General features: G+C 36.1%; 1 protein-coding gene and 1 long non-coding RNA gene across 3 annotated transcripts; one reads left to right on the top strand and one right to left on the bottom strand.

Annotated features, from left to right (window-relative positions):
* The first annotated feature begins 700 nt into the window (after window positions 1–700).
* On the top strand, window positions 701–25,366 carry fnbp4 (formin binding protein 4). Of its 2 annotated transcripts, none has more exons than XR_015525607.1 (17): window positions 701–899; window positions 1,417–1,497; window positions 3,810–3,931; window positions 4,040–4,199; window positions 4,292–4,436; window positions 6,254–6,350; window positions 6,428–6,757; window positions 10,274–10,475; window positions 10,593–10,684; window positions 12,760–12,864; window positions 14,234–14,753; window positions 15,225–15,385; window positions 16,846–17,078; window positions 19,553–19,685; window positions 19,783–19,976; window positions 24,171–24,328; window positions 24,403–25,366. XR_015525607.1 is itself a non-coding variant. In NM_001305621.1 (17 exon segments), coding segments are annotated over 17 exon segments (2,562 nt in total). In that variant the 5' UTR covers window positions 701–778; the 3' UTR covers window positions 24,497–25,366.
* Window positions 22,205–25,756, bottom strand: LOC147837868 (uncharacterized). Its single transcript, XR_015526644.1, has 3 exons — window positions 24,068–25,756; window positions 23,739–23,978; window positions 22,205–23,575 (listed from the first exon to the last, which is right to left on the bottom strand). It is a non-coding gene; the product is annotated as an uncharacterized LOC147837868 (long non-coding RNA).
* Window positions 25,757–26,690: the final 934 nt, after the last annotated feature.

Genomic DNA, 26,690 nt, shown 5'->3' with positions numbered 1-26,690 from the left:
GAAATCATAAAGTATCAAACCACTTAATAATAATAATAATAATAATAATAATAATAATAATAATACTAATAATAATAATAATAATAATAACAATAATAACAGTGGCGCAGTAGGTAGTGCTGTCGCCTCACAGCAAGAAGGTTGCTGGGTCGCTGGTTCGAACCTCGGCTCAGTTGGCGTTTCTGTGAGGAGTTTGCATGTTCTCCCTGCCTTTGCGTGGTTTCCCCCACAGTCCAAAGACATGCGGTACAGGTGAATTAGGTAGGCTAAACTGTCCGTGGTGTATGAGTGTGTGAATGTGTGTGTGGATGTTTCCCAGAGATGGGTTGTATGGCGGCTGAAAGGGCATCCGCTGCGTAAAAACTTGCTGGATAAGTTGGCGGTTCATTCCGCTGTGGCAACCCCGGATTAATAAAGGAACTAAGCCGACAAGAAAATGAATGAATGAATAATAATAATAATAATAACAATAATAATAATAATATTTTTTTCGCAGCAGGTCTACGCGAAATTTTAATTTAAAGTTGTTCTCTTAATCATAATAACATATAAAAGGCTTATATTTTTTTTGCAAAAAATACATTTTACGTTATATCCAGCTGTTACAACAACAGCATTCTCGTGAACATATTTGTCAGGAAGAAAGCCAAAACGCTGAAGTTACGCAAGAGCTTTTATTTTGAAGAGCACGGCTTCAATCAGCCATTTGGAAAGAAAGCCCGATCGCTTCAACACACGGGGCTGTGATTGAGTGCGGAGCTCCGTTATTACAGCAGTGATGGGGAAGAAGACTCGAGCAGGCACCGGCAGGAGAACCATATTACAGCTTTCACCGCCAGGACCGAACCGTAGCGCCACAGGAGCTGCTCGAGAGGACGGGGCCGCTTCTGGATCTGAAGGTGGGAGAGGAAGCGATCTATAGATAGATTCAAATACACAATGTAACTTAGCTTGCTAACGTTAGATGAAACATTTTAGGAAAAATGAGCGCTCTAGTATAAAATTAATTTAATTAATAAAAACAGTAATTTGGCTGATCGTAATAAAAATATGTTGTTTGTTTTAAAAGTCTAATGTTAATACAAACTGTGGTTCAGTCATATCTTGTGAATCACCGTATGTCAAGTTAGCATTAGCCACCATTACCGACGAACCGAAAATTGTTCTTACAGATAGAGCTTGTCAAACAAGTTATGACGTAAAAAGCGTGAATCCACATTTTATCGGTTTATTGTAATATATTACGTTTGTTTGTTGATTGAGTCGTTTATAAGCCGTATTTTGAGTGAGCCGCGCTGGGCTTCAGACAAAGCGTTAGCCAACATGCTAATTCACTGTCACCTTAAAAGCCACAGCTTAGCTTGGTTGTAAGTGTTTTAATAAAACGTCACAAACTGTTTTTTTTTTCTTCTGTAGACGAAACAGATGGAAACACTGATGGGCAGAGAGAAGCAAACGTTAATGTAGTCATGAAGACACCAGCTGTGAAGGCCACACGTGAGTTATACTAACGTTACATTATTTTCACTAACGTTAAGGATGTATACTGTATGTATTGCATGCTTAATTAAATCACATCTATCTATCTATCTATCTATCTATCTATCTATCTATCTATCTATCTATCTATCTATCTATCTATCTATCATAACAAACATATACAGTTGAAGTCAGAATTATTAACCCCCCGTTTATTGTTATTCGTTCAATTTTTTGTTTAACGGAGAGAAGATATTTTTCAACACATTTCTAAAAATAATGGTTTTAATAACTTATTTCTAATAACTGATTTATTACATTTTTTTATCTTTGCCATGATGACAGCAAATAATATATTTTACTAGATATTTTTCAAGACACTTCTATATAGCGTAAAGTGACTTTTAAAGGCTTAACTAGATTAAATAGATTAACTAGGCATGTTAGGGTAATAAGTCAAGGTAGTGTATAATGATGATTTGTTCTGTAGTCTATGAAAAAAAATATAGCTTAAAGGTGCTAATACTTTTGACCTTAATGTTTAAAAAAAAACTTGTTTATTTTAGCCTAAATAAAACAAGACTTTTTCTAGAAGAAAAAATATTATATGACATACTGTGAAAATGTCCTTGCTCTGTTAAACATCATTTGGGAAATATTTAAATAAGAAAAAAAATTCAAAGGGGGCTAATAATTCTGACTTCGACTTACACACACACACACAAGGTTACATTATTATTTGTACATTATTAATATATTAATAAATGTATTGATGTAAACACATTTTTAAAATTAATTGTGATATTATATTAGTTTACTTTTATATCTATATTAGTTTGCAGTGCTTCCTACAGGTTTGAAATATACTTATGGTGGTAGCTAGATTGAAACACACCATTTACCTTAAGTACATAAATAGTTAACTTTATGCGACGCAAAAGATAATTAGATTCTGAACACTATTTTTATTTTTATCTGTTTTAAACTTTTTAAATGCTTTAAAGTAAAATAAAAAGACTGTTAAAATAAAAAAATAAAACCCACAATTTTTTTTTTTTTTTTTGAGATTTAGGAGCCACCTACAGGAAAAATCTCATTCAAAGTCAGGGGTCTGTTCTTCGTAGCTCGCTTAAATGATCTAAGATGATTTGGCAGATCCTGGATCTTTTAATATTGATAACATATCTCTGGCTAATTTGGTTCTTTAAACAAGTTTGTGAATCAAATAAAAATTTCTGGATGAACTTATCTGTGATCGCTGTGTTGTGAAGGACAGATCTATCATCCTCGAAATCAAGGTCAGCAATGCAACGATTGGCTGACGGCACAGCAGCCTAATAATGACATCATCTGATTAATATTCAATTATCCATGTGATCTAGTCCTGTTTATATGAATTGAACCTGCTCCCAATCAGGTTTGAGCTACCAAAACTGTTGCTATGACAACAACTCTTGGATCAGTTTTGAAGAACGAAACGATCCTGGATCATTTAAAATCGTCAGTAACCAAATCCAGCTAACTGAGTAATCCACGTTCGAAGAACGAACAAGAGGTTGCTTTATTGGCATGACATTTTATACAGTATTGCCAAAACATTTTAGATGTATAAACTATGTAATATATTGAAATCATCAAATTAATAAGATGTACAGCAATTAAGAAACAAACGACAGAAAAAAGGAATAAAAAGAAACATTCCCTAAAAATTACAATAATTGCAAGAATAAAACGTTTCTATTGATGTACAAATATTCTGCAGCCAATTTAGATGTAATTTCGTCCTCTTCGACTAATTAGTAAAGTTTTTCTGAGCCGTTTAGATTAAAGAATTCATTATTCATTGTTTCTCTCACTCTTGCAGCTGTGCCCATAAAATTAACGACAGCTTAGAAACCGCAAGCAAAACCAAATCCCGGCTGGCCAAATTTAGAAATCCCGGCCGGACACAAAAAGGTGCGGGTCTCTATGGGTCTGCAACACATGTGAGACTGTCTATGGGAGTGTAGACAGTCTTGCACACACAGAAAAAGCAGTATGAAATGGGTAAAGGAGAGATGATTTCTCACTAATTATTCGCTCCCGGATGTTTGTTTATATTGGGCAGATACAAAATAGTATAAAAGGTTTATAATAATAGAAAAAAAAGTGTCACGAAATATACTCGGGCGGTCGTTAGTATGCCTGGGTAGCCCGCCCAAGTAAAGTCTTGTGTGTGGGAAGCACTGGTATGTATTTATTTTAGCACATTTGCTTGTGTCATTTTAATAAAGCAATATATTTATCATAATTATTATAATGTGCTAAAAATTATTTTGTCATCTCTGTAGAGGGTTTATCTCTACTTGGAGCTTATGAAGACAGCGAAGATGAAGATGCAGTGGAAAACGCCTCTAAAGCAAAACATAACCAGTCTGGAGACATTGATAGCACACTTGCCAATTTTATGGCGGTGAGTGAGGTTCTAAATCTACTTTAGCGTGTATACATTTGGTTGTGCGCATAAACACCTGTCTATATTTTCTACTGACATGAGACATATTGTATGTCTCTCCCAAAGGAAATTGATGCCATTACAACCCAACCAACGGATGAATCTGGGACCGAGCCGAGTGCACCAGTCCCAACTCCACCTCGTCCCGAACCCAAAACAGACCCTCAGGCTCAAAACGGACCTGCTCAAGAATTTCAATACAACACGCAATATTCCCTCGCCGGAGGTGACATTTCTAGTTAACTGGTTTTGTTTTATAATGCAAGTGAAAAATGATTAAACCTAATTTTTGTTTTCCTGTACTTTGCAATATTGTAGCTGGGTTGGAGATGGGGGATTGGCAGGAGGTATGGGATGAAAATACTGGCTGTTACTACTATTGGAATACTCAGACCAATGAGGTGGCCTGGGAACTCCCGCATTACCTGGCAGACCAGATGCAGAATCTACATTACTCTGGCAGGTCAGTTCTTGATTGTGAGGTTGCCAAACAGACATTTTGCTGGCAGTCTAGTGAGGAATACATTTTTAGTAGTATGTAATAGCTGAAACTAATACATTTAAGCTGCAATATGCAGGTTTGTTCAGAAGTGAAGACCCTCTCAGTGTTTATTCTACATAATTCGACATTCTAGTTGACTATCCTACTTTCTTAATTACAGCAATTTTTTTGCATTTTTGAATTGTAATTATCTCACTCATGGAGATATTCAGCAAAGTGATTTTTAATTTAATGTTCATCTAAAATGACACATTCTATTGGATTGTTTTCCTTTTAATGATTGCAGAAATCTTTTATTAAATAAAATCACTCAAGCAGATATTCAGCAAAATAGTAAACATTTTAAAACATTTTTATATCATGCATTAACATTAAAAATCCCGTCTAATTTGTTTAAATCTAATCAATTTGTTTGTGGCTTTTAATTGTATATTAATAATTGAAATAAGTTTGCCAGGAAAGGTACTGTTGCTGAGATGGCATTAAAAATATTTGATGTGGAGCTTTTGGTAATGTTTATATGTTTGTTGAAGAACATGTAAAAATATAAACTCTTATCCTGAATTACTATGGGAGGCCTATAATTAGGGTTGGGCCGATAGACGATGCCATCGCCGATGGCCGACAGACACCACGATGCTGAGCCGGCATCGCGATCATCCCCTCGCGAAAAATACACACTCAGGCCCTGTTTACACTAATAGGTCTTAGTTTTTAAATGCCATTTTAGAACGAAAGTGATCCACATCCACTCTGGCGTTTCACCTAGAACTTCTAATCAGCACTCCTTCCACATACTGCTGAAAACGGACATCACGTGAACACAAACACAGGCACAGTCACACACACACTGTCATGCGCTTGCAGACAGCGGTTGCAGGCAGTCATTGGGTCAGTAGACTGGTTCAATCTTTCACTTTCACGCTTGTACTTAGTAATTTTAGCGAAAACCTCAGATACTGTTGGCTGGTTCCTGTTGGCTGTGCACTTTTTTTACCAACCAAATTTGTCAACGCCATTATGACGACACGGATCACTCATGCCTATTCACGAGTCCTGCAGAAAAAGTGATTGACAGGGGGTAATTATGAGTGTACTTTATCTTTATTCATTTATGATTTGGTTATGGGTAAAACAAAGACCATGTGGGTCAGGTAGTAATACTGTTGGCTACAAATAATTAAGTGGTTATAACTGAATTAACTATTCATAATTAATTCACTGTCGCCAATGAAGATGATGCCATCGTCCATCGCAAATTTTCATATTAGACATCGTACGATGCCAAATTGGTCGACATCGCTCAACCCTACCTATAATATGACAAAAGAAACTGTTAGCATGATGTAGTTATGTAATATTTCTTCAAATACATTTTAATTGTTAAGTATGAAAAAAAAGTTTAAAATAAACTGAATTTAATATAAATAAATATGTGTGCATATAAGGTTTTGCACATTTAGTTAATTTTGAATTGTATAATTTGGATTGAAGGTAAAAGTTTTAAATTGGTTCTAAACAAACAAGTCAAATGTATATTTTTGTATTACTGTTTATTGTATTATTAATATTAACCTATAATAATAAAACATATTTTTTATAATAATAAGCAACACTATTTTATTCTCCATATTATACATGTAATTGCATTAGATATGCAGTCAATTATTTGTAGTTGCGAAAAAACTAAGTAGGGCTAACCATTAACATGTTGCTATATAATATTTTATGTTCAATGTATTTATATGTTCATTCTGCTTTAAATGCATTTTTTACAGCTCATCTGTAAATGGCAATGGTGTGGCTCATAGCAGTTATCCTGAACCGCAATCTACTGCGGTTGCTCCTGCTGCTAAGAGAGAGCTCAAAAAGAAGGCAGGTGTTTTTTTTTGGCCCAATTTAACCTCTTTATTACATAAGATAAGTTTTCATTAGTTTCTCTATCCTCACAGGATGTAATCGAGAGTGTTGTGGCTTTGACCAGCGAGGAAGAAGAGCGGAGAGGGGTGGCAGCTACTCTCCTCGCACCTCTCATCCCAGAGGAGGTAAAGGAGGCAGAGGAGAAGTGGCGAAAGAAGACGCTGGGCATGGAGGAGACCCCAGAGGCCGCCCCGGAGCAAGAGAAAGACACCATTCCGTTTTTAGACTCGCCGGCGATCCGGGACACTGAGAGTCAGAGTAACCAACGCAGCAGGAACCAGTCAGCTGAATCTTCTGACCAGGAGGAGGAGGAACAAGAAGAAGACACCATGGAACTGGAACTGGCACTCGAAAGGAAAAAAGTGAGTTGCTTCTTGTGAACAAACTCCATCATCTATTATGTTCCTGTTCACTTTATTCTGCTGTGCCGATGTAACTTCTTTTTTGTGAAATTTATTAATTTTTTTAAAGATAGTGAATCATTTGCCTAGGAGCGAAATTAGTAGGAACAAAAGGGAGTAAACTGTAAAAAAAAAAAGTAAACAAATAAATATACAAAAGTGCGTTTATGACTATACATAAAAATATATATAATGAGAAAATGCTAGTTTGCAACATCCAGGTAACGAGCTGTTTTTGATGGGTATAAATAAATAGAAATTATGAAAAATTATGGAATTTGTGAACACTGAAATCTGCAGATTTTTTGCCGTTTATTAAAAAATTCATTTATTTACTCATGTAAATGTATGTTGTTTAATATACTCCAATTTTAGATTGTTTTCACTTCTATTATTGTCTAATATGTAAATGTTTATAGTTTTTTTTTTGCCCTACAGTTTGTAATAACATTTTCTGGCTTTTATGAGAGACTTTCTATATTTACCAAACAAATTAATCAAATTTCATTTGCATTGTAAACCTTAAATACATGTTAAAGTTATTGTTTTTAGTTACAAAAATGTAAAAATCATTGCAGATTTATTTATTTATTTTTTAAAACAATTATTTTACAGATTTACCAAAAAAAAACAGCAATTGGGAAGCACTAATACCATTTTTTTGGATCCGATCTCAACACCAAAATTCGGAGTATCGATCGATACAGATCCGATCCCAATACTGTGCTATTTATATATTTTTATTTTTTTTCTAAGCATAATAATTTTTCTATAGCTCTGGTGCTAAACTCAAATAATTTATCTTCTTTAGTAAAAAAAAATAAAAAATAACAGACCTACAGGCCTACTATATTTGACAGACCACACAATCTAACTAAAACATGCATGCTTGCTGTAAACCAGGCTACATTTGAGCATTCGTTATGACATTAATAAGATCTATTGTGGTCCAGCTTATGTTTCCTTTTCTAATATTAAGATTTTTCTTTGAAATCTGCAATAGGCTATCACTAGTGACACTAATTGTTGGTAAAATAACCAACGTTTTAGCAAAGCCTGATATTGTCCTGCAGGTTTGACGCAGACTAAACTAAACTTTCTGAGGCCAGTTTTACTTTATTCCCTCGCCAAATCTTGCCGTGAGTGAGATGGAGAAAATTCAAAAATAATATTTATTATTTAATACTGGTCTCCTATTTAAATGCACTGTTTTTATGCTGGTTTAACGGTATTAAAACTGACATGCTGCTATTTTTAGATCCCGCGGTATACCATATTATTGCCTAGCGCTAGGCCACTAGGCTATTGCGCCGACATGACCTTTTTAAAGCACATACTGGAATTTGTGCTGTAAAAGTGTTTCCTTCGTAGTTTATGTGCATCTTATCAAATAAAAAGATTATTATTATAATATTTATAATATTATTATTAGGGGTGTCACGATTTCGATTTTTAATCGAAATCGACTGAAATTTATGCTCAATTTCGATTATCGAATTAAAAAATAGAATTGTCAATGCTGCCACGCCCCCATGTCACGTCAGCTTGGCTTGCCAAGCGGGAAAAAAACAGGCTTGTTGAAGTGCTTGTTGAACTGCAGAAGCAGGAGACCCGTCGACAGAACTTAAACCCTCTCCTCTTTCAATGAAGTCGCCGGTGTGTAAGCATTTTGGATTTCCAGTGATTTATGTTGACAACATTCGTGTTGTTGACAAAAAACCCCACAGTTTTGCAAGCTCTGCTATGTACGTATTACGTACGGTTCGTCCGATAGACAACACTGGCATAGCGATCCTCCGCCCACCCCCGTTGCAAATCCACTCGCGAAAAGTACACACTCAGGCCCTGTTTACACTGTCTTTGTTTTTAAATGGCATTTTAGAACGACAACGATTTGACATCCACAGTGGCGTGTAGCATTTCCTGAGCAGCCCTCCTTCCTCTCTACCTCTGAAAATGCACATCACGTGACCACACAGACACAGACGCACACACAGCCATACGCTCGAGACAGCAGGTCCAGGCAGTCAGAGGACTGCTTCAATCTTTCACTCACTTGTACTTAGTCATTTTTGGTTGTGCCTCTTTTTACCGACGCCATTATAACGACACAGATCACTGCCTATTCACTACTAATAGCTACTAAAGGACAGAAAATTTTACTTTAGAAACGGTTTAATATCTAAATAATATAATCACTTGCATATTATTCAATAATATTACACAAATTTAATACATGTAAATTTACAGACATTTACATTTTTACACGGACAGATTTTGTGTGGGCTTACCCGTAGCAAATGAATTGGATGTCTGAAATCAATCCAAGAAAAGAACTTTGTGGTACACTGGAAAAAAGTTTAATTGTTTTGGAAGCTGATATTGCTATAATTCCAAAAAGGGCATAACATTTCCTTTAAACTATTTATTTATATATATATATATATATATATATATATATATATACACACACACACACACACACACACACACACACACACACACACACAGTTGAAGTCAGAATTATTAGACCGCTTGTTTATTTTTCCCCCAATTTCTGTTTAACTGAGAGAAGATTTTTTCAACACATTTCTAAACATTATAGTTTTAATAACTCCGCTCTAATAACTGATTTATTTTATCTTTGCCATGATGACAGTAAATAATATTTTACCTGATATTTTTCAAGACACTTCTATACAGCTTAAAGTTACATTTAAAGGCTTTACTAGGTTAATTAGGTTAACCAGGCAGGTTAGGGTAAATAGGCAAGTTGTTATATAACGATGGTTTGTTCTGTAGATTATCGAGAAAAAATATAGCTTAAAGGGCTAATAATTTTGTCCCTAAAATGGTGTTTAAAAAAATTAATAACTGCTTTTATTCTAGCTGAAATAAATCAAATAAGACTTTCTCTAAAAGAAAAAATTTTATCAGACGTACTGTAAAAAAAAATGTCTTGCTCTGTTAAACATCCTTAAAATGTCCATAAAAAAATTGGATGGACATTTTTTTTATGGATGTCCATCCATAAAAAAAGAAAAAAAAAAAGAAAAAAAATTCGAAGGGGGCTAATAATTCTGCATTCAACTGTGTGTGTGTGTGTATATATATGTGTGTGTGTGTGTGTGTGTGTGTGTGTGTGTGTGTGTGTGTGTGTGTGTGTGTGTGTGTGTGTGTGTGTGTATATGTATGTGTGTGTGTGTATATGTATGTATGTATGTATGTATATGTGTATATATATGTATATGTGTATATATATATATATATATATATATATATATATATATATATATATATATATATATATATATATATATATATATATATATAAATTTTTTTTTAGCTGGAACTATTTAAACACAGCATTATATTAACACTTAATGTTTTTTTTTTAGCAGTGACATATGACCTTTTCATTATTATTTTGTTCTTATAGTATATGATGTAATATTGAAGGGGTTTGTGATTATACAGGCTGAGCTTCGTGCCTTGGAAGAAGGTGATGCCAGTGCGGGTGGGTCGAGTCCCTGCTCTGAAGCCAGTCAGGATGGGCCCCGTACTTTACTTCTGAAGAAAAACAAATGGAAGACTGCTTTCCTCCGTGCACCAAGTCCTGACTCGAGCAGTCGGGGCTCAGACAAGGCAGGATGGGCCACTCCAGAGCAATCAGACACTGGTAAAGATTGACCGTAATAACTGAAGGGCTTAGAAATCTTATTAACTTGACTAGTTGTAAGGATTTGTGTATCATAAATAAATAAATAAATGAACGAGTGAACCATTTTGTTTCCAGCACATTCCAAAACAGCTGAGAAGCAAGGAGAAGATGATGAAAATGAGAAGCCTGTATCCAAAGCTGTTCAAAAGGAAGAAGAGGACCTCAAGGTAATTTCTATAAATTGAAGTCAGTGGATTCAACATTGACCCAATTTCATTTTAAGGGAAAGTGTGCCTAAAAACTGAAAATTGTGTCATTAGTTATCTTTTACTTGTTCCAAACCTGTCTGCTGAACCAAAAAAAAGAATTTCAAAAATAATGTTGGAAACCAGTAGCCATTGACTTCCAATGGTGTGTTTTGTTTTTTTCTATGGATGTCAGTGGTAACCAATTTCCAAAATTTTGTTTAGCATTAAAAAAAGAAACTTACTAAAAGGTTTAGTGAGGTTTAACTATGCATAAAAAAGAATAACTTAATTTTAGAGTGCATGAATAAAAGGGGGTGTTACTATTTTAAAAATGTAACAGTATAGTATGAATATGTTTGGTAAGTGTTTTTTTTTTTGTCTGTAAATGCTTTTAAAGATTGATAATCTGAAAAAATACAAAACAAAAAATAGGAAGTCACAAATCATTTAAAACTTATTGTGTATTTTAATTTATGTATTTTTATTAATGTTATATATTATTGTGATGGCAAAAGCAGGCATTAGTCTAATCTTATGCTAGTCAAACAAAAAGACAAAAAATTGTATTATTCTGATTTGGTTTATACATAATAAACATTTGTTTATTATTATTATTATTATCATCATTATCATGAGTGTTGATAACAGTAGTGCTGTTTTTCTGGCATAGCATTTAAATATATTTAAATGCCATGCCTTGCTTATTGTCACTTGTTCAATGTAATTTACCTGCACTACAAAAAGTAAGACATTGTAACCATAGACTGTAAAATATATGGACGTAGTATCCGTGACGTCACCCATAGGTTTCTGAAGAGCGCAAAAGAAGCCACAAGTAGGCGCGGCCAACCATCGCCATTTTGGTCACGCGTCATCACACCCATGGCGGGATACCAAACAAGGGCAAAGAGGCGGAGAGTGAGCGGAGCTACAGACACCTGCTAGCATTTAGCTTGGACCTGGTTCAGACACACTTTACTTTGGGAGAACGCTTAATACTTTATCACCTGTGACTCGTTTGTATTCTGACCACTTGTGCTTGGTTGTACACTACATCAATAAAGTGTTTAGACTTTTAAAAACACTGCTGTAATACACTGAGCCACTAAACATTGTTCTTATGACGTTTTTCAACAGGAGGAAAACGCGAATTACTTCCAAACACTTCAGATATAGTCTGTGTTAGTTAATGTAAGACTATTGATAAAATCCAGCATAACACTGTATGACAACGCTTCAGACGACTGTTCTAGAGCCTACAGCTAATCAATCTGACAGATTCTGGAGTGCATTACAGCTCTAAATATAAATATAAACGATAAATGATCTTAAATAAAACAAATACATGTACAGAGATGGTATATAAGTATATAACTTTACTCACATGGGAAACGGAGGCCACGTGAATGGTTTGTGAGCACAATTTAGTTCACTCAGCATGCCATGCCATCTAATAATTGTGGGAAACAAGTCCAAAAGGCAGTTGACTGTGTAAAGCCACATAAAACAACAGAAATACGATAAATATGCCGAGTTCAGTGGCTAATCTGCAGGATTTAGCTGAGGTGACGTGACGGCGACCAACGAGACCTAGCTGTCACTCAAGTGGCCACGCCCTTAATTATGCAAACTTAATATAAAGGAAACGGATGAGTTATAAAAAAATTCACCCCCCTCACAGTTGTCATGAAGGGTAATATTAGCTGTATTAACCAAAATCTTTATTTGTACCAGGCTGTAAACACCTTTTTTTCTGCTGTAAAGTTGGCCATTCTAACAGTGGGCTCAATTGAAATTTGCTCTGTTTTGGAGCCAGGAGCGGCCAGGACTAGCGGAATTTCGGATGAATTGCAGTTTTAGTTACTTCCGTATTGGCTTCCTGAGGGAGAGCGGGAGGTTGCCGCTTGATTGTAACACACTGAAACGAACATTAGTTTTCCCATTTTAAAATGTGGTTTTCCTAGTTTAATATTTTTGATTTAAAATTAACTTAGTATAAAATGTAGCGTGACCTAAATTATGTTTATCAAAACTTAACAACGTTCCTCTTTTAGTTTCAGATTGGAGAGCTTGCCAACACACTCACCAGCAAAATGGAGTTCTTGGGAATTGACAAAAAAGCCATCTCGAACTTTCAGCTTCTGTTGCTGCAAACGGAGGTAAGAAAACACTGCCATAATACTCATATAAACAGACTTTTTAGCACAATGTACTTTATAAGTGTAAGCTGCAAAGAAGGTCGTTTTAACAGGTATAATAGCCAAAAAATACTTTGAACATTTATCTTAAATAAAAGCAATACACAGAGCAAACTAATGTTTACAAAATGTTTACTCATTAATGCATTAAAATTAACAGTGATAATTATGTTAGTTTAGAATTTTATTAGTTAACTCTATTTTAAAATGTATATATTTAAGCATTAAAAAGAAATTACATTACTGAAGATGATGAAAAAAAAGCTAAATCATGAAAAATAGCTACAGATTTTTAAAAATAAATGTTAACAAATGGATTGTGAAAAACTGGCCAATGAATAGTAAACAAATAGCATTTTCAATCAATATTGTTTGCATGTCGTCAGACAGCCAGATTAACATGTGAAATGTAAATGTTCAGAAAACAACCACTGCCAATTATACAAATGAAATATTCTTAAATGTCATTTTAAAGTTTTAATTATACATTTTTTTGACAGTATTTAAAGCATCCATGATAACCATATTGTGTTCATGGTTATTGCTAGAAGAGATACAGCTGTGGCCTAAAGTTAATTAGAATTTTATATAATTAAATAAAATTGTATTTTATTAACGTTTACATCCAACCCTTACAGAAAGATAAAAACAGCAATTAAAACAAGAATTGTATTAGTTAATTTTTACATTAAATTGTATTGTATTAACATCTACTTCAATCCTAAACTTACATCTAACAGTAATTTAAAAATATCTGTTGTTGTGCGGCATCACAAAATGCTATATTAAGTGAAAATCTGCAGCGGTATCCTTTCTACATAACCACGATTTTGCATCATTGAATATCGACACATGTCTAAAGGCTGATTTATACTTCTGCGTCAAGCGCACTCGTATGCTCCAGTGCCGTAGTAGACGCTGACACGCAACTTTTAAAAAATGTAACCCGTCACAACGATGCATAACTCAAGCTCTGTGATTGGTCGGCTTGGTACTGGTGACGTGGGCGGTACTGAGAGCCGCGAGCCCAATGGAGTAAGTGTTTACAAGTGTCGAGCTCTAGATAGAGACGTTTGTATTTTGTTATGATTAAAGTTGCATATCCACCGGTTCCCGCCTCTGACTGAGCAAGTTTTAGCTACTTTAGGCTAGCGTTTCGGAAGTGTTATTGCAGAGCAACACAAACAGCACGCAGAAGTATAAATGCACAGCTACGTGCAAGGCGGGCACCGTGGGTCACATCAATTACTCAGAGTAAACATTAACCTCAAGTGATTTATACTGTCAATCTGCATATTAAAATTCGGCCTTTTTTTTTCCTTCTATCTAGACACGGATCGCAGACTGGCGAGAGGGCGCTCTGAATGGAAGCTATCTCCGACGCAGGCTGCAGGAAGCCGCCGAGCACATAAAACATTACGAACTTAACGCCACTCCCAAAGGCTGGTCCTGCCACTGGGACAGGTACGCGCTCCTTACCTTTCACATCCCTATCCCCCCTCCCCCCTCCTCATGTGGCGATTGACACTGCCTCCACCGCTCTGACAAACGCGCGACTGATTTGCACTTGTTTGTATTACTGGGGAGTGTTTTTTACGAGCACGGATAAAGACAGAAGGTAACCCTGATAAGGGAGCGCCTCTAAAGTACCAGCCCGGCCTCCACAGAATCAGGCCTCATCTCCTCCCCTCAAAGTCAGTCAAAAAGGGTTAGGAAGGTGGTTTTTGCGCGTGCGAGAGCTTTGAACTTTGCAGGACCACCCCTCAAATGATGGGAGAAATGAGTGACTCAGAGTGACCACATGGAAGCATCAGTAAAGGAAGACGATGCCTTGCCCTCGGAGCCTGAAGGTCAGACCAATCTATTTCATTGTTTACTGGATATCATTTTTCCATGCTCGATGCTATTGATGATTGTTAATTAAAGAAAATGTTGTCTTTTATTACCCTCCATTGAAGATGCCTACCTTAAGGCATCTAGCGGAGGGTTTTGTCACTGTAAGTGTGAGTATTGCCATGGCAACTGAGACTAAAATGAATTGTAACAATGTTGATAAACTTTTTCAGGATTGGAGATTTCTCTATTTTGTTTTTTGTTTTTTCCTGCCTTGTTTTGTTTTATAAAATAAGGTGGGTCGTTTTTCAGTGCACCCATTTTAATCTGGCTTCTCCTCTGGGCTCCCAGTGAGGCCCAGTTCAACATTCCCCTCATTAAGGAACTAGAGCCCTTCCCTTTGAACTCTCCAAGGGTCTCATGACCTTGAAAGCAGTCGAGAGAAAAGCTGTTAAGACGCTCTTGTGTGTTTGTTTCTCCACCTCTAGAGAGCACAGACGGTACTTCTACATGAACGAGAGGACCAGCGCTTCCCAGTGGGAGTTTCCAGTTGGGGGGGAGGAAGAAGAAGTCAAGCCGCCTTTGCCTTCTGCAACTGCGCACGGAGATAGTAGCCAACCATCTGCTGAAACCACTGGTGTTGTAACAGGTGAGAGTTGTGCGCTGTGACTTATTTAAAAATGCGTTAAAATATTATTTACATCATTGCTTGGTTACAGTTTTAAATGTAACACTACACAGTTTTTTTCGGAGATGGACTTCTTTTGCAACTCCCCCAAACAGTTTTATCATTCGTTCAGCTTTTCCCCCATGTCTAATTTGAACACTTTTAAATTAGCTTATCATAAATAATTGAATCTGATTAGACCATTAGAGTGTTGCTTAAAAAATGGATTATTCTGTAGACTTAGAATTGCATATTACACAACTGCTACCTAGCTAGTAGGGATGTGACGAGATCTCGGGAGACTAAAGGCTGATTTAAACTTCTGCGTCAAATGCCGGCGTATGCTACGACGTTGACACGTAGCCCTTCGCCATCGGCGTCACTGACATGCACCTCTGAAAAAAATTTAACTACACGTCGCAACAACGCGTAGCGCAAGCTCTGTGATTGGTCGGCTTGGTAGCGCTGATGAATCCGAGCTAGCCCAATAGAGCGATTGTTTACAAGTGTGGAGTCCCATGAAGGAGCTCCGGATGGAAAGTTTTGTTTTGTGTTTACTTCATAGTTAAAGTTGTTGCACGTCCGCATGTTCCTCCTCAAAATGAGCGAGTTTTAGCCACTTGTACAACCAGCGAAGAAACTCGAACAGCAGCGAAGAAACTCGACACAGGAACATTTACACCTCACTGCCAACTAGCGTTTCAAAAGTGTTAATGCAGACCAACAGAGACAGCGCGCAGAAGTATAAATGCACAGCTACGGCCGTTGCATGCGCCGTGGGTTACGCCGGTCACTTGACGCAGAAGTATAAACCAGGCTTAAATCGTGATGTGATTCCTCGTTGAGTTGGAAAGTTGTGATGTTACGATCGGCATGAGGGTGAATTTAGCATTGAGGATTGGAGGCAGGATTGGATTTGAACAGCACATCAAGTGCTTTGCACACACCTGGCAACCCAGGATGCCTCTGTTGCGCGTCACTCGTTTGCTTGGGCGGGTGTGACAACCGATTTTTTTTCATCAGAGCTCAGGGGTTGCCTTGTCCAAAAGCAAAGTCTGCTACAACTGCTGCTACACAAATTAACCGGTTCGTAACCATGCGATTGGAATTGCACTTTAGATATGCTTAAAGTCATAATCATCTTAAACACAAATCGAATGAAGTCGCATTATTGATGTGCAGTACAGACATATAAACGCCATAATCAAACTGTAACCATCATGTAGGACTGTTAGCTGCATTTTGCAACCGGATATTCCATACACACAAACGTGCAGCTGTTTGACCCTATTCTCTGCACCTGCGAGTCGGTGAAAGACCACAGACACACACATCTCCCCCGATGTGCACAAATCAGTCATCATTATCACTGAACACACGTTAAATTAGTAAAATATGTCATTAAAATTAGTTCTTATTTTTTTTATTTTGAACTTTCTTAGGAGATGTGCAGTCTTATTGGATGGTTCCCCCACCTCCTCAGCCACCACTACCTCCGCTTCCTCCAGAGCATCCGCCGCCTCCACCTACAGAACAACCACCACCACCCCCTCCACCACCCGAATCTCCTCCTCCACCACCTCCACCACCCCTTGAGGATGACGGAGAGATCGAGGAAGTGGAGATGGAGGATGAAGAGTCAGAGCCTCCAGCTCCTGGAACAGAAGAGTTCAAGGTCACTTTAAAATGTTTTGTCTTGATAGTAATGCTTACCTCTTAACATGACCACAGTTGATCTGCTTCTTCTAAATGCCTTCTTCAGTGAATCTGATCACTGCCGTTTTTGAGATTTACATGCAAACATCTCGATCAAATCCACCTAATTGAGTGAATTTTCTTTAAAAAAAATGTGAAGCCATCTTTCCACAATTTGATTAGCTTAATAGGTTTCAAATTTAGCAGGAAAGCTAAAGGAGTGCAAAATCCCACCTTCAGATCTTAAGCCAATAATAAAAGTCTATATTATCAACAAATGGCAAGCAGAATGGAATCAGTGCCCAGAAAATAAACTTTTTAAAATTCAGCCTAAAATAGGAAAAAAATCTAATTTATTTAAGTCAAGACACGATGAGATTGTGTATAGAAGATGCCGCCAGGAGAAGAACCACCAAAATATCTATATTGCAACAGAAACCAAACAGTTAAACATATTCAAGGTTTTTTTTCTTCACTCCCATCAGGTGAAGTTTTTTTTCCCTCTCCGCTGTCGCCACTGGCTCGCATGGCTCAGGATTGGTAGAGCTACGCATCGATAAATTTGCTCTTCAGTGTTTGAACTCTCAGTAATGTTTAAATCACACTAAACTGAGTTAAACTGAACTGAACTGAACTTAAACACTAAAAAACTGAACTACACTGTTCCAGTTACTATGACCATTTATGTGAAGCTGCTTTGACACAATCTACATTGTAAAAGCGCTATACAAATAAAGCTGAATTGAATTGAATTGAATTCTTGTGGAATTCCCCATTTTTAATGTTCTCAGACAACAGTTTTTATCTGGAGAGACTTTAAAGGAAATATTTTTAAATGTGAATCCATCTAAAATTGTAGAATTTTTATCAAAAGGAAATCTTAAACTGTTTTAGATTTTTATCTTATATATTATCATGACTATTATTATGTATTTTACCCTGTACATTATTTATTGCTGTTGATTACTTTTAATTGTTAAAATATTTTTCTAATTATAGAAAATTGCTGTTTTATAAAAAGTGATAAACTTGATCTATTTTCTTTTTGCCATGAAATAGCCATAAAAGCTAAAATGGCAATAAAATTTAAATTCTCTCTCTCTCTCTCTCTCTCTCTCTCTCTCTCTCTCTCTCTTTCTCTCTCTCTCAAATTTAGCCTAATAATTGCACAGGTTTGGCTAAAATTTTCTAGTGATTTTTATTTGCAAAATCATCTCAATATTTTATAATAAATCTAGAATGTCAATTTAAAAAATAAAATTATATATATATATTCATCCTCCATCTCCACATATATATGCACATTTCTTATGACCACATCAATTGATTTTAATGAAAATTACAAGCCTCAAGATTAATTTTTTACAGTTTAAACAGTTTGAAACGAGTGGGATAAACATTGCTTTAAACTGAAAAAAATAAAGTCTGCTGCTGATGCCAGTCTGGAAAAAAAATGGTGTGGAGCCCTAATAGAAAATTGATCAAATTACAAAACTAAATGACGTGCAATTGTAAATCATTCATTTGACTAAATATTATATTAAAATGTTAAATTGCATTGCCTTTACAGCACAGTAATGCTATTGTAAGCATATGTGTTTAATACATAGAAACGTCCTGTCAGCGCATTATTTCATCTGACTTTGTTTTACCAGTAAGCATGTTCAGTTCATACATAGATAAGTATACGTTTACATGAGCTGAATATCAACAGAGGGTAGAATATTGAACTATTTTGAAAATCTTTAAAAATTAGCTTTACTGTTCTTGCACTTTTCTCAGTGCAGCTACAAACAGCCACAAGCCATTGAAATAAATGGGTTTCATAGTGCAGTGCTTTCCACATCCAGTGTAAAAGCTGCTTCAGACCGTGAATGTCTGGAGGGAGCAAAACTAGCATACTGAACACTGTAAATTCGGCGCATCCCTAATAATCAGTCATTTTTTGATTATGCTGTGTGCAACATGGCAACCCTGGATGGTAAACTGATGCCCCAATTCTGTTTTTAATGGAACGTTTTCACATTTCTGTGTTTCTCAGCAGCGGACGTCTTCATAGTTGGGTGAACTTATAGCGCAGCAAAACACGATATATTTTCACAATCCTATTTGCTGAAATGATAAGAGAAAAATTCAGCAATAGTGTTATCAAGACTGCATATGTAAATACATATAAATGTACATAATTTTTTTTTTTTTAACAAAAATGTAAATATTTTAAAAACTTTTAAGCATTTGAATGCTTATCGAGAAGATTTTAAGGATGCTGATGACCATTATGAAAAGAGTCCACAACTACATTTTTTATTTAACACCTTTTGTTTAAAACTATACATGTTAATGACATTCATGACCATTTATTTAAGATTTATTATCTATTATTTATTATTTAAAGTATTATCAACAATTAATGCACCATAAAGCTGAAAATTTTGACGATTTTTCCCCCCTCAGGCTGCTGAGGCTGCAGCTTTAGGACTTGCTGCTAGAGCCCAGAAACGCAAGGCCCTGGGCTCAGTCCCATTGCCCAGCATGGCCACCATCGGCAGCAGCCCCATTCTTTACACTCAGACCATTGCCACGCCTGGTGAGGATAAACTGACTTTCTACATGTTATTGTTACCTTCAAAAAACTTCCTGTTATATGTGAAGATGTTGTTACTCATCTGTTTTCTCTTTCACAGCTCCACTTCTAGTAGGCAGTGCTTACTGGGGGATGACAGCAGCCATTGCGCCTCCTCTGCCTACAGAGAGCATAGTTCCACCAATGCCAGCTCTGCCACCACAACCACCCCCTCCTGTTTCACAGCCTCCCCCTCCCCTGGAACCAATAAGCAAAGTCCTCACAGATAAAACAAAGAAACTAAAGAAAGAGAAGGTGGGTTTGGGGGTTTTCAGATGTTGATGTTGCCTTTAAATGTGCAGTAGGTGATTGTCTTCAGAAGCATCTTTTGTTGTGCTGGTTGAAAGTCTCTTCACAGTCTAATAGTAATGATTAAAGTAAATGATCTAAATGTATTTATATGTATTTTTATATTTTGGGTAAGGCATACAACTAAAAAATGTTCATCCAATTAATAGAGTCGGACTGACTGAACTCTCATAATTCCGATAAGTGGCCCAATCTGTCTGTCAGCAAATGCAGATTTGAAGAACCATGCAGCCGTTTGTACGCAGCTCCACCGACCGCTGCACGTTCACGAGAGAGAGAGCATGTGTGCGCGCGAGGGGTATAAACCTGCTGAATCAAAACTTTTTAAAAACCTGAATCAATATTGGAGTTACCTTTGCACGCTGGAGAAAGAATGACACAATGTCTGACGGATTTCTCTAAGACAGGTAATGTTTTGTTTTAAAACATTCCTGCAAAGCTGATGTAACGTTAGATGATAAGACGGGTTATATCTTCACAGAAGTGTTGTTCAGCCACTAAAATCTTCCGATGAAAGATTGATAAGACTATTTTCAGTTTCATAAGGGTCCTTTCACAGCATCGATAATGCAGATTTTAATTAGTTTAACAACAAAACACAAGTAAATACTGCTATTCCGCCTAGTCTCTTCCTATATTGATTACCATGCAACTCTAAATATTTGCTCTGAAATAGCATGTCAGTTTGGCTTGCACGCCGCCGGACAAGCACTAGTCGCTTTTAACACATGAGAGAGGGTTCTTTTGCTGTGCTCGTGTTTCAGGAGGCGTGGCTCTAGACGGCAGGGGAGGGACTGTGGTTCAGAGATTTGTGCTAAGCTGTTAGCATTGTGGAGGATCACCTACTGCACCTTTAACTTATGTCTTAATTTAGATCAGGGAGAGTTTTGAGTTGTAATTATTTTTTGGCACTTATGTTTGTTATTTAGTTTTGTTTATATTTTATTTATTTTTATTATTATTTTTTGCTGTGTTTGGTTTTGTTTTAATTAAGGATGCTCCGATCAGGATTTTTGCACCCGATACCAAGTACCAATTCCTTGTCATAGTGATCAGCTGATACAGAGTACCGATTCTGATGCTTCAAGCTTTATAATACCTAAAGCACGTTTTCCCTCCAAGTATGATACTTAAGTGGAGATTTCTCCTCACCTAAAGAGAATAAATGAAGGATGTTGCATAAAATCCCTTAAACGCATCTCTTATAACCATTTAGTGTGGACTTGTTATGGTCAGATGCAGGTTTACAGAAAATAATAGATAAAACATGTTAAAAAATTGGTAAGAAATGACTAACAAAGCAATTTAGAGACACTACAAATGATGGAAGAAGAATTTAACATGTCTCAATCAAGAAAAGTTTGAAGCATGATGCAAAAGAAGTTAATGTACACCTATTAATACGTTACTTCTTTACTTTTTTACTGTTTATTGCAATAACAAGACCTATATTAGAAAAGGTTATATTATTAAATAAGTAAAGAATATTTATTTTATATTTGAAATAAATATTTTATTTTTTTATTATATTTAATACATTAATGTTTCCAGCCAGGTTTTAGTGAACTTGCAATACTATCAAAAACACAGAACTTTCAGTTCTTGTATGTAAACAGGGCCTAAATACATGCAGGCTATTCAATTATTTGCTCATCTCCAACTCTTGATAGCAGCTCTCTGATTGCAGTTGGATGAGAGAGCGGGATTTTCTTTACTGCTTTATTCGTTTCACCTAACAAATATAAAGCTTAGAACATCACTGTGCCTCTCGCGATCAGTTCTTTTGTTCATTCATTTCTGTCGCCATGATTTCTGGGATATTTATATTGCGGGCACCACAGCACCACTACGAAGAGGCCAATGTGGGAGAATCACAGAGCTTCCGTGTTTTGCATCGCTGCGGCCCAAAACACTGGACATAAAAAGGTTGCACTGGCAACAAACAGACCTTCTTCTTTTGTGGATTGTTGTAATCTTTTGGTCAACAGTTTGTTTGTTTACTGTTAAATTTTATTTTGCTTGTTTTTAGATATTTGTTGTATTGTGTTTTTTTGGAGATTTTATTTGGGAATGGTGCTTTGTAGGGTATTTTTATTTAGTTTTGTTGAGTTTTGAAGCTTTTTTTTTGTTGTTTTGTGGATTTTGTATTCTTTTTGGTAAACAGGTTTGGTGTATTTGTTTTTTTTAAAGGGGGTGGCGGCTTTTGTTATGTTTTTGTGTTTGTTTATTTCACTGTGTGCACATTTAGTTTTCTTTGATATGAATGTTTTGTCTGTAAAAATATTCTGTTTTGTTTGTTTTTTGTGTATTAGTTTATATCACAGTGTGTGAGTTTTGTGTTTCTTGATATGAGAGATTTGTCTGTACAAAATATTTTTTGCATGTGTTTCCATGTGCTACGTTTCCATGCGCATAATAAGCCAGTTGATGGAAACTCTAAGATGCTCATAATAGCATAAGCTTTTTAAAGATGAGCATAAACTTTGACGTAAACACCTTTACTGAACAAATTCCAGTATGCACAAAAAAGGACATGTGATTTTTGTTTTAAGAGATCATGTGATGATAAAAATGTGTGTGAATGGACAAACCAGCAGGCTGAGCACATTGTAAAACATCTGAAATGTTGTTTTGGTCATTCTAACACACCTTAATCGCTTTAGTATATGTGTTATTTTATTATTAATTACTTCCAGAATTGTTAAGAGCGTATGTGCTCTGCATCTGACACCTTCAATGGCCACCACATGTTCATTTATTCATTTTATTCAAGTAATTTATTAAATAATTTTCGGGTGTTTCATTTTTTAATATGTAGACTTTAACTGCAGTTCACTGTCATTCAGCATAATTTCATTCAGGATGTTTTAATGGAATTTGATACCGCATGGCAAACGGAAAGAAAAACCTCCGCATTTTGGGACTCGCGTGGTCATTTAAGATAATCAAAAATCGCTGTTTACGTGGTCTACTCTTGATCAGTATTATCTTAATCAGCAAAGCTGAGTATTGGCGTCCATTTGAATGAAAGTGCCAGATGAATTCGCAAGCTGTCAAAAACATTTCTCTGCCCTTAAGCTGCATCGCTCAAATGTTTCATTAAGTTTGACGTGTATCCCCCTTTTTGTAAAGCGTGTGCTTCATATTACTCTGTCAGAATCCTTGCTTCTTTTATTTTAGAATGCTTAGTTAAAGCAAATTTGATGTATGCGATAGTGCGTGTTGATGAATCTGAAGGGATCCCTCTCGCTCACCGGCACTGCGCACATTGTCTCTCTCTGTGTGTGCGTGTGCGTTTGTAGTCTACTTAGAACCCAACATGAAAAGCGCTTTTGTTTGTTATTGGCATGGATTGTTTTGAAATTTAAATGGCACTTACATGCCTGTGTTTTTACTTCTGTAATAAATACGCCATTTCGTGATTAAACATAATTATGTTTCGTGATTAATCATGATTAATTACAAAAAAGTGTGATTAATCACGTTAATTGTTTTATCAGTTGACAGCACTAGTTTTTTTGTTTTGTTTGTTGTAGTTAATATCACTGTGTGTGAGTTTAGTTTTTCCTTTATGATGGTTTTGTTTTGTCTGTTAAAATATTTTTTGTTTGTTTTAGTTTATATCACTGTGGGTGAGTTTGGTTTTTCCTTGATATGATGGTTTTGTCTGTTAAAATATTTTGTTTTGTTTGTTTTAGTTTATATCACTGTGTGTGAGTTTGGTTTTTCCTTGATATGATGGTTTTGTCTGTTAAAATATTTTGTTTTGTTTGTTTTAGATTATATCACTGTGTGAGTTTGGTTTTTCCTTGATATGATGGTTTTGTCTGTTAAAATATTTTGTTTTGTTTGTTTTAGATTATATCACTGTGTGTGAGTTTGGTTTTTCCTTGATATGATGGTTTTGTCTGTTAAAATATTTTGTTTTGTTTGTTTTAGTTTATATCACTGTGTGTGAGTTTGGTTTTTCCTTGATATGATGGTTTTGTCTGTTAAAATATTTTGTTTTGTTTGTTTTTTGTTTTAGTTTATGTCACTGTGTGCGAGTTTAGTTTTTTGGATGTGAGGGTTTTGTTTGTAACAATTTTTTTGAAAACAATTCATGGGAAGTCATTAGCTGTCACCTTTATTTTCTTAAAGGCAAAGAAGAGCAAGACAAAGATGCCGTCACTTGTAAAGAAGTGGCAAAGCATTCAGAAAGAGCTTGATGAGGAAGAAAAGTCAAGTTCAAGCGATGAAGATCGAGATCAGCTGAACAACAGACGCATCGAAGAATGGAAACAACAACAGCTTTCAACGTAAGTCGAAAGAAGGCTTTGCCAGTATGGGCAGAAAATGCAAGTTATAATGCCACTTTTGTCTTGATTTGCAGAGGGAAAGCTGGGAAGAACGCAAACTTTGAAGCGCTGCCTGACGACTGGAGGGAAAGATTGTTAAAGAAAAGAAAGATGATGCAGAGTTCATAACATTGGTCCTGGAAACACTAGAGCCTCTGGCAGGGCTGGACTGAACTGCATTGTGCTGTCGTGTCACTCTTACCATGTTTAAGAGGACAAATTTGAACGAATGTTTCTTTCTTTTTTTTTTAAAAACGGACACATTGCCCATTGGAGCCTATTTTAGGCCCACTTCATTTTGTTCTATTAAAATGCATCATCTTGTGACTAAACATACTTTGTTAGGGGTTGTTGTAAAATTATTTTGCATTTAACAGCCTTTAATATTCAGGCGTTCTCTTAAAGGTGCAGTGAACCTGAAACCAGTTAAAATATGTACAGAATATTATTATTGTTTTTTTAGTAACTCAAACTACAGAAGCTGTGCGCGATTTATCTTTAAATTAAACCGTAATGAAAACAATATTAAAGGACTGTCCATTACTTCAGTTTCTCCTACATTTTGTACATGCGTGCAAAGGGTATACAGTGAGCTCAGTACTACAGTGACATCAGACAGTGCATTAAATATTTTATACGCCATGCTTAACTATACATTTATCTTTTTATACAAACAGAAAGATCAATCTTTATCAGATCAGCTGACCACTGTTCAGAGCCATGCTTCCAAATTCATAGTTCAGACTTCCATGTTGGCCACTCAATCGCACTTTAAGGTTTGCTTCATATGTGAACTAATGATCTCCCCCCACCAACGATATTCTGTGAGGGTCAACTCAATTGTATCCGCTTTCTTTTTTCTTCAATAATGGCTCCGGTTCATAAATACAGTATGTCTTTTAAATTTTGTGACGTTCAGTGTAAATGTTTCTTGAGCTGGGCATTGACAAGCCATTGAACTTTTTTCTACACTGTAGATAATAAACTCTTTTCCACAAATATTTTGGTGATGTACTTTTTGACGATTTGGAACATTTGGTTTTACTTTAAATGTAAACATTTAATTTTTAGTTTGCTGTTATCATTACAGTTTTTCCTCAGTCACTTTGGTGCATTTCTCAGATTAGGATTAAAATTAAAACAAGGTGTCCAATTAAAGTCTCTGAAATATTGTGTAGGTCTTAAATCAATTTAAACAGGTCTTATTTTCCCTACCCAATTGGGCCAACATGCATTCAATCGCCAGTTATTCATTTAATAAAATCAGGGAAAGTAAACCAAAAACAATTACACAGTTCCTTGTGATAATAACAGAGCAACATACAGTGCATCTGGAAAGTATTCATAGCGATTTACTTTTTCCACATTTTTATGTTACAACCTTATTCCAAATAGATTTAATACATTTTTTTCTTCCAAATTGTACACACAAAACCCCATAATGACAATGTGAAATGATTTTTTTTTTAATTGTTGCAAATTTATTAAATAAAAAAACCTGAAAAATCACATGCATAAGTATTCAAAGCCTTTGCTCGATACTTTGTTGCTGAAACTTTGGCAGCAATAACAGCTTCAAGTATTTTTGAATATGATGCCACAAGCTTGGCACACCTGTCTTTGGGAATTTTTGCCCATTTGCAGTACCTCTCAAGCTTTATCAGGATGGACAGGGAACGACTGTGTACAGCCATTTTTAGATCTCTCCAGAGATGTGCAATAGGATTTAGGTCTGGGCTCTGGCTGGGCCACTCAAGGATATTCACTGAGTTGATGTGAAGCCACTCCATTGGTATTTTGGCGGTGTGCTTTGGGTCACTGTCTTGCAGGAAGATGAACTGTCGCCCCAGTTTGAGGTCAAGAGCACTCTTAAGCAGGTTTTCATTCAGGATGTCTCTGTACATTGCTGCATTCATATTTCCCTCTATCCTGACTAGTCTTCCAGTTCCTGCTGTTGAAAAACATCCCAACAGCATGATGCTGCCACCAACATGCTTCACTGTATGGATGGTATTATCCTGGTGATGATCGGTGCCTGGTTTTCTCCAAACATAACTCTTGGCATTCACTCCAAAGAGTTCAATTTTAGTCTCATCAGACCAGAGAATTTTGTTTCTTATGGTCTGAGAGTCCTTTAGATGCCTTTTGGCAAATTCCATGTGGGAATTCCACTCTGCCATACAACCTGATTGGTGGATTGCTGCACAGATGGTTGTCCTTCTGTTCACAGACGAATGCTGGAGCTCAGACAGAGTGACCATCATCTCTCCGTTATTGATCACCTCCCTGACTTAAGGCCTTTCTACCCCAAACACTCAGCTTA

This window comes from Danio rerio, chromosome 25, assembly GCF_052040795.2.
Source record: "Danio rerio strain M-AB ecotype USA chromosome 25, GRCz13ab, whole genome shotgun sequence".
Lineage (NCBI taxonomy): Eukaryota > Metazoa > Chordata > Actinopteri > Cypriniformes > Danionidae > Danio > Danio rerio.
The sequence above is the reverse complement of the archived record's forward strand: the minus strand, read 5'-3'. Positions and strand labels throughout refer to the sequence as shown.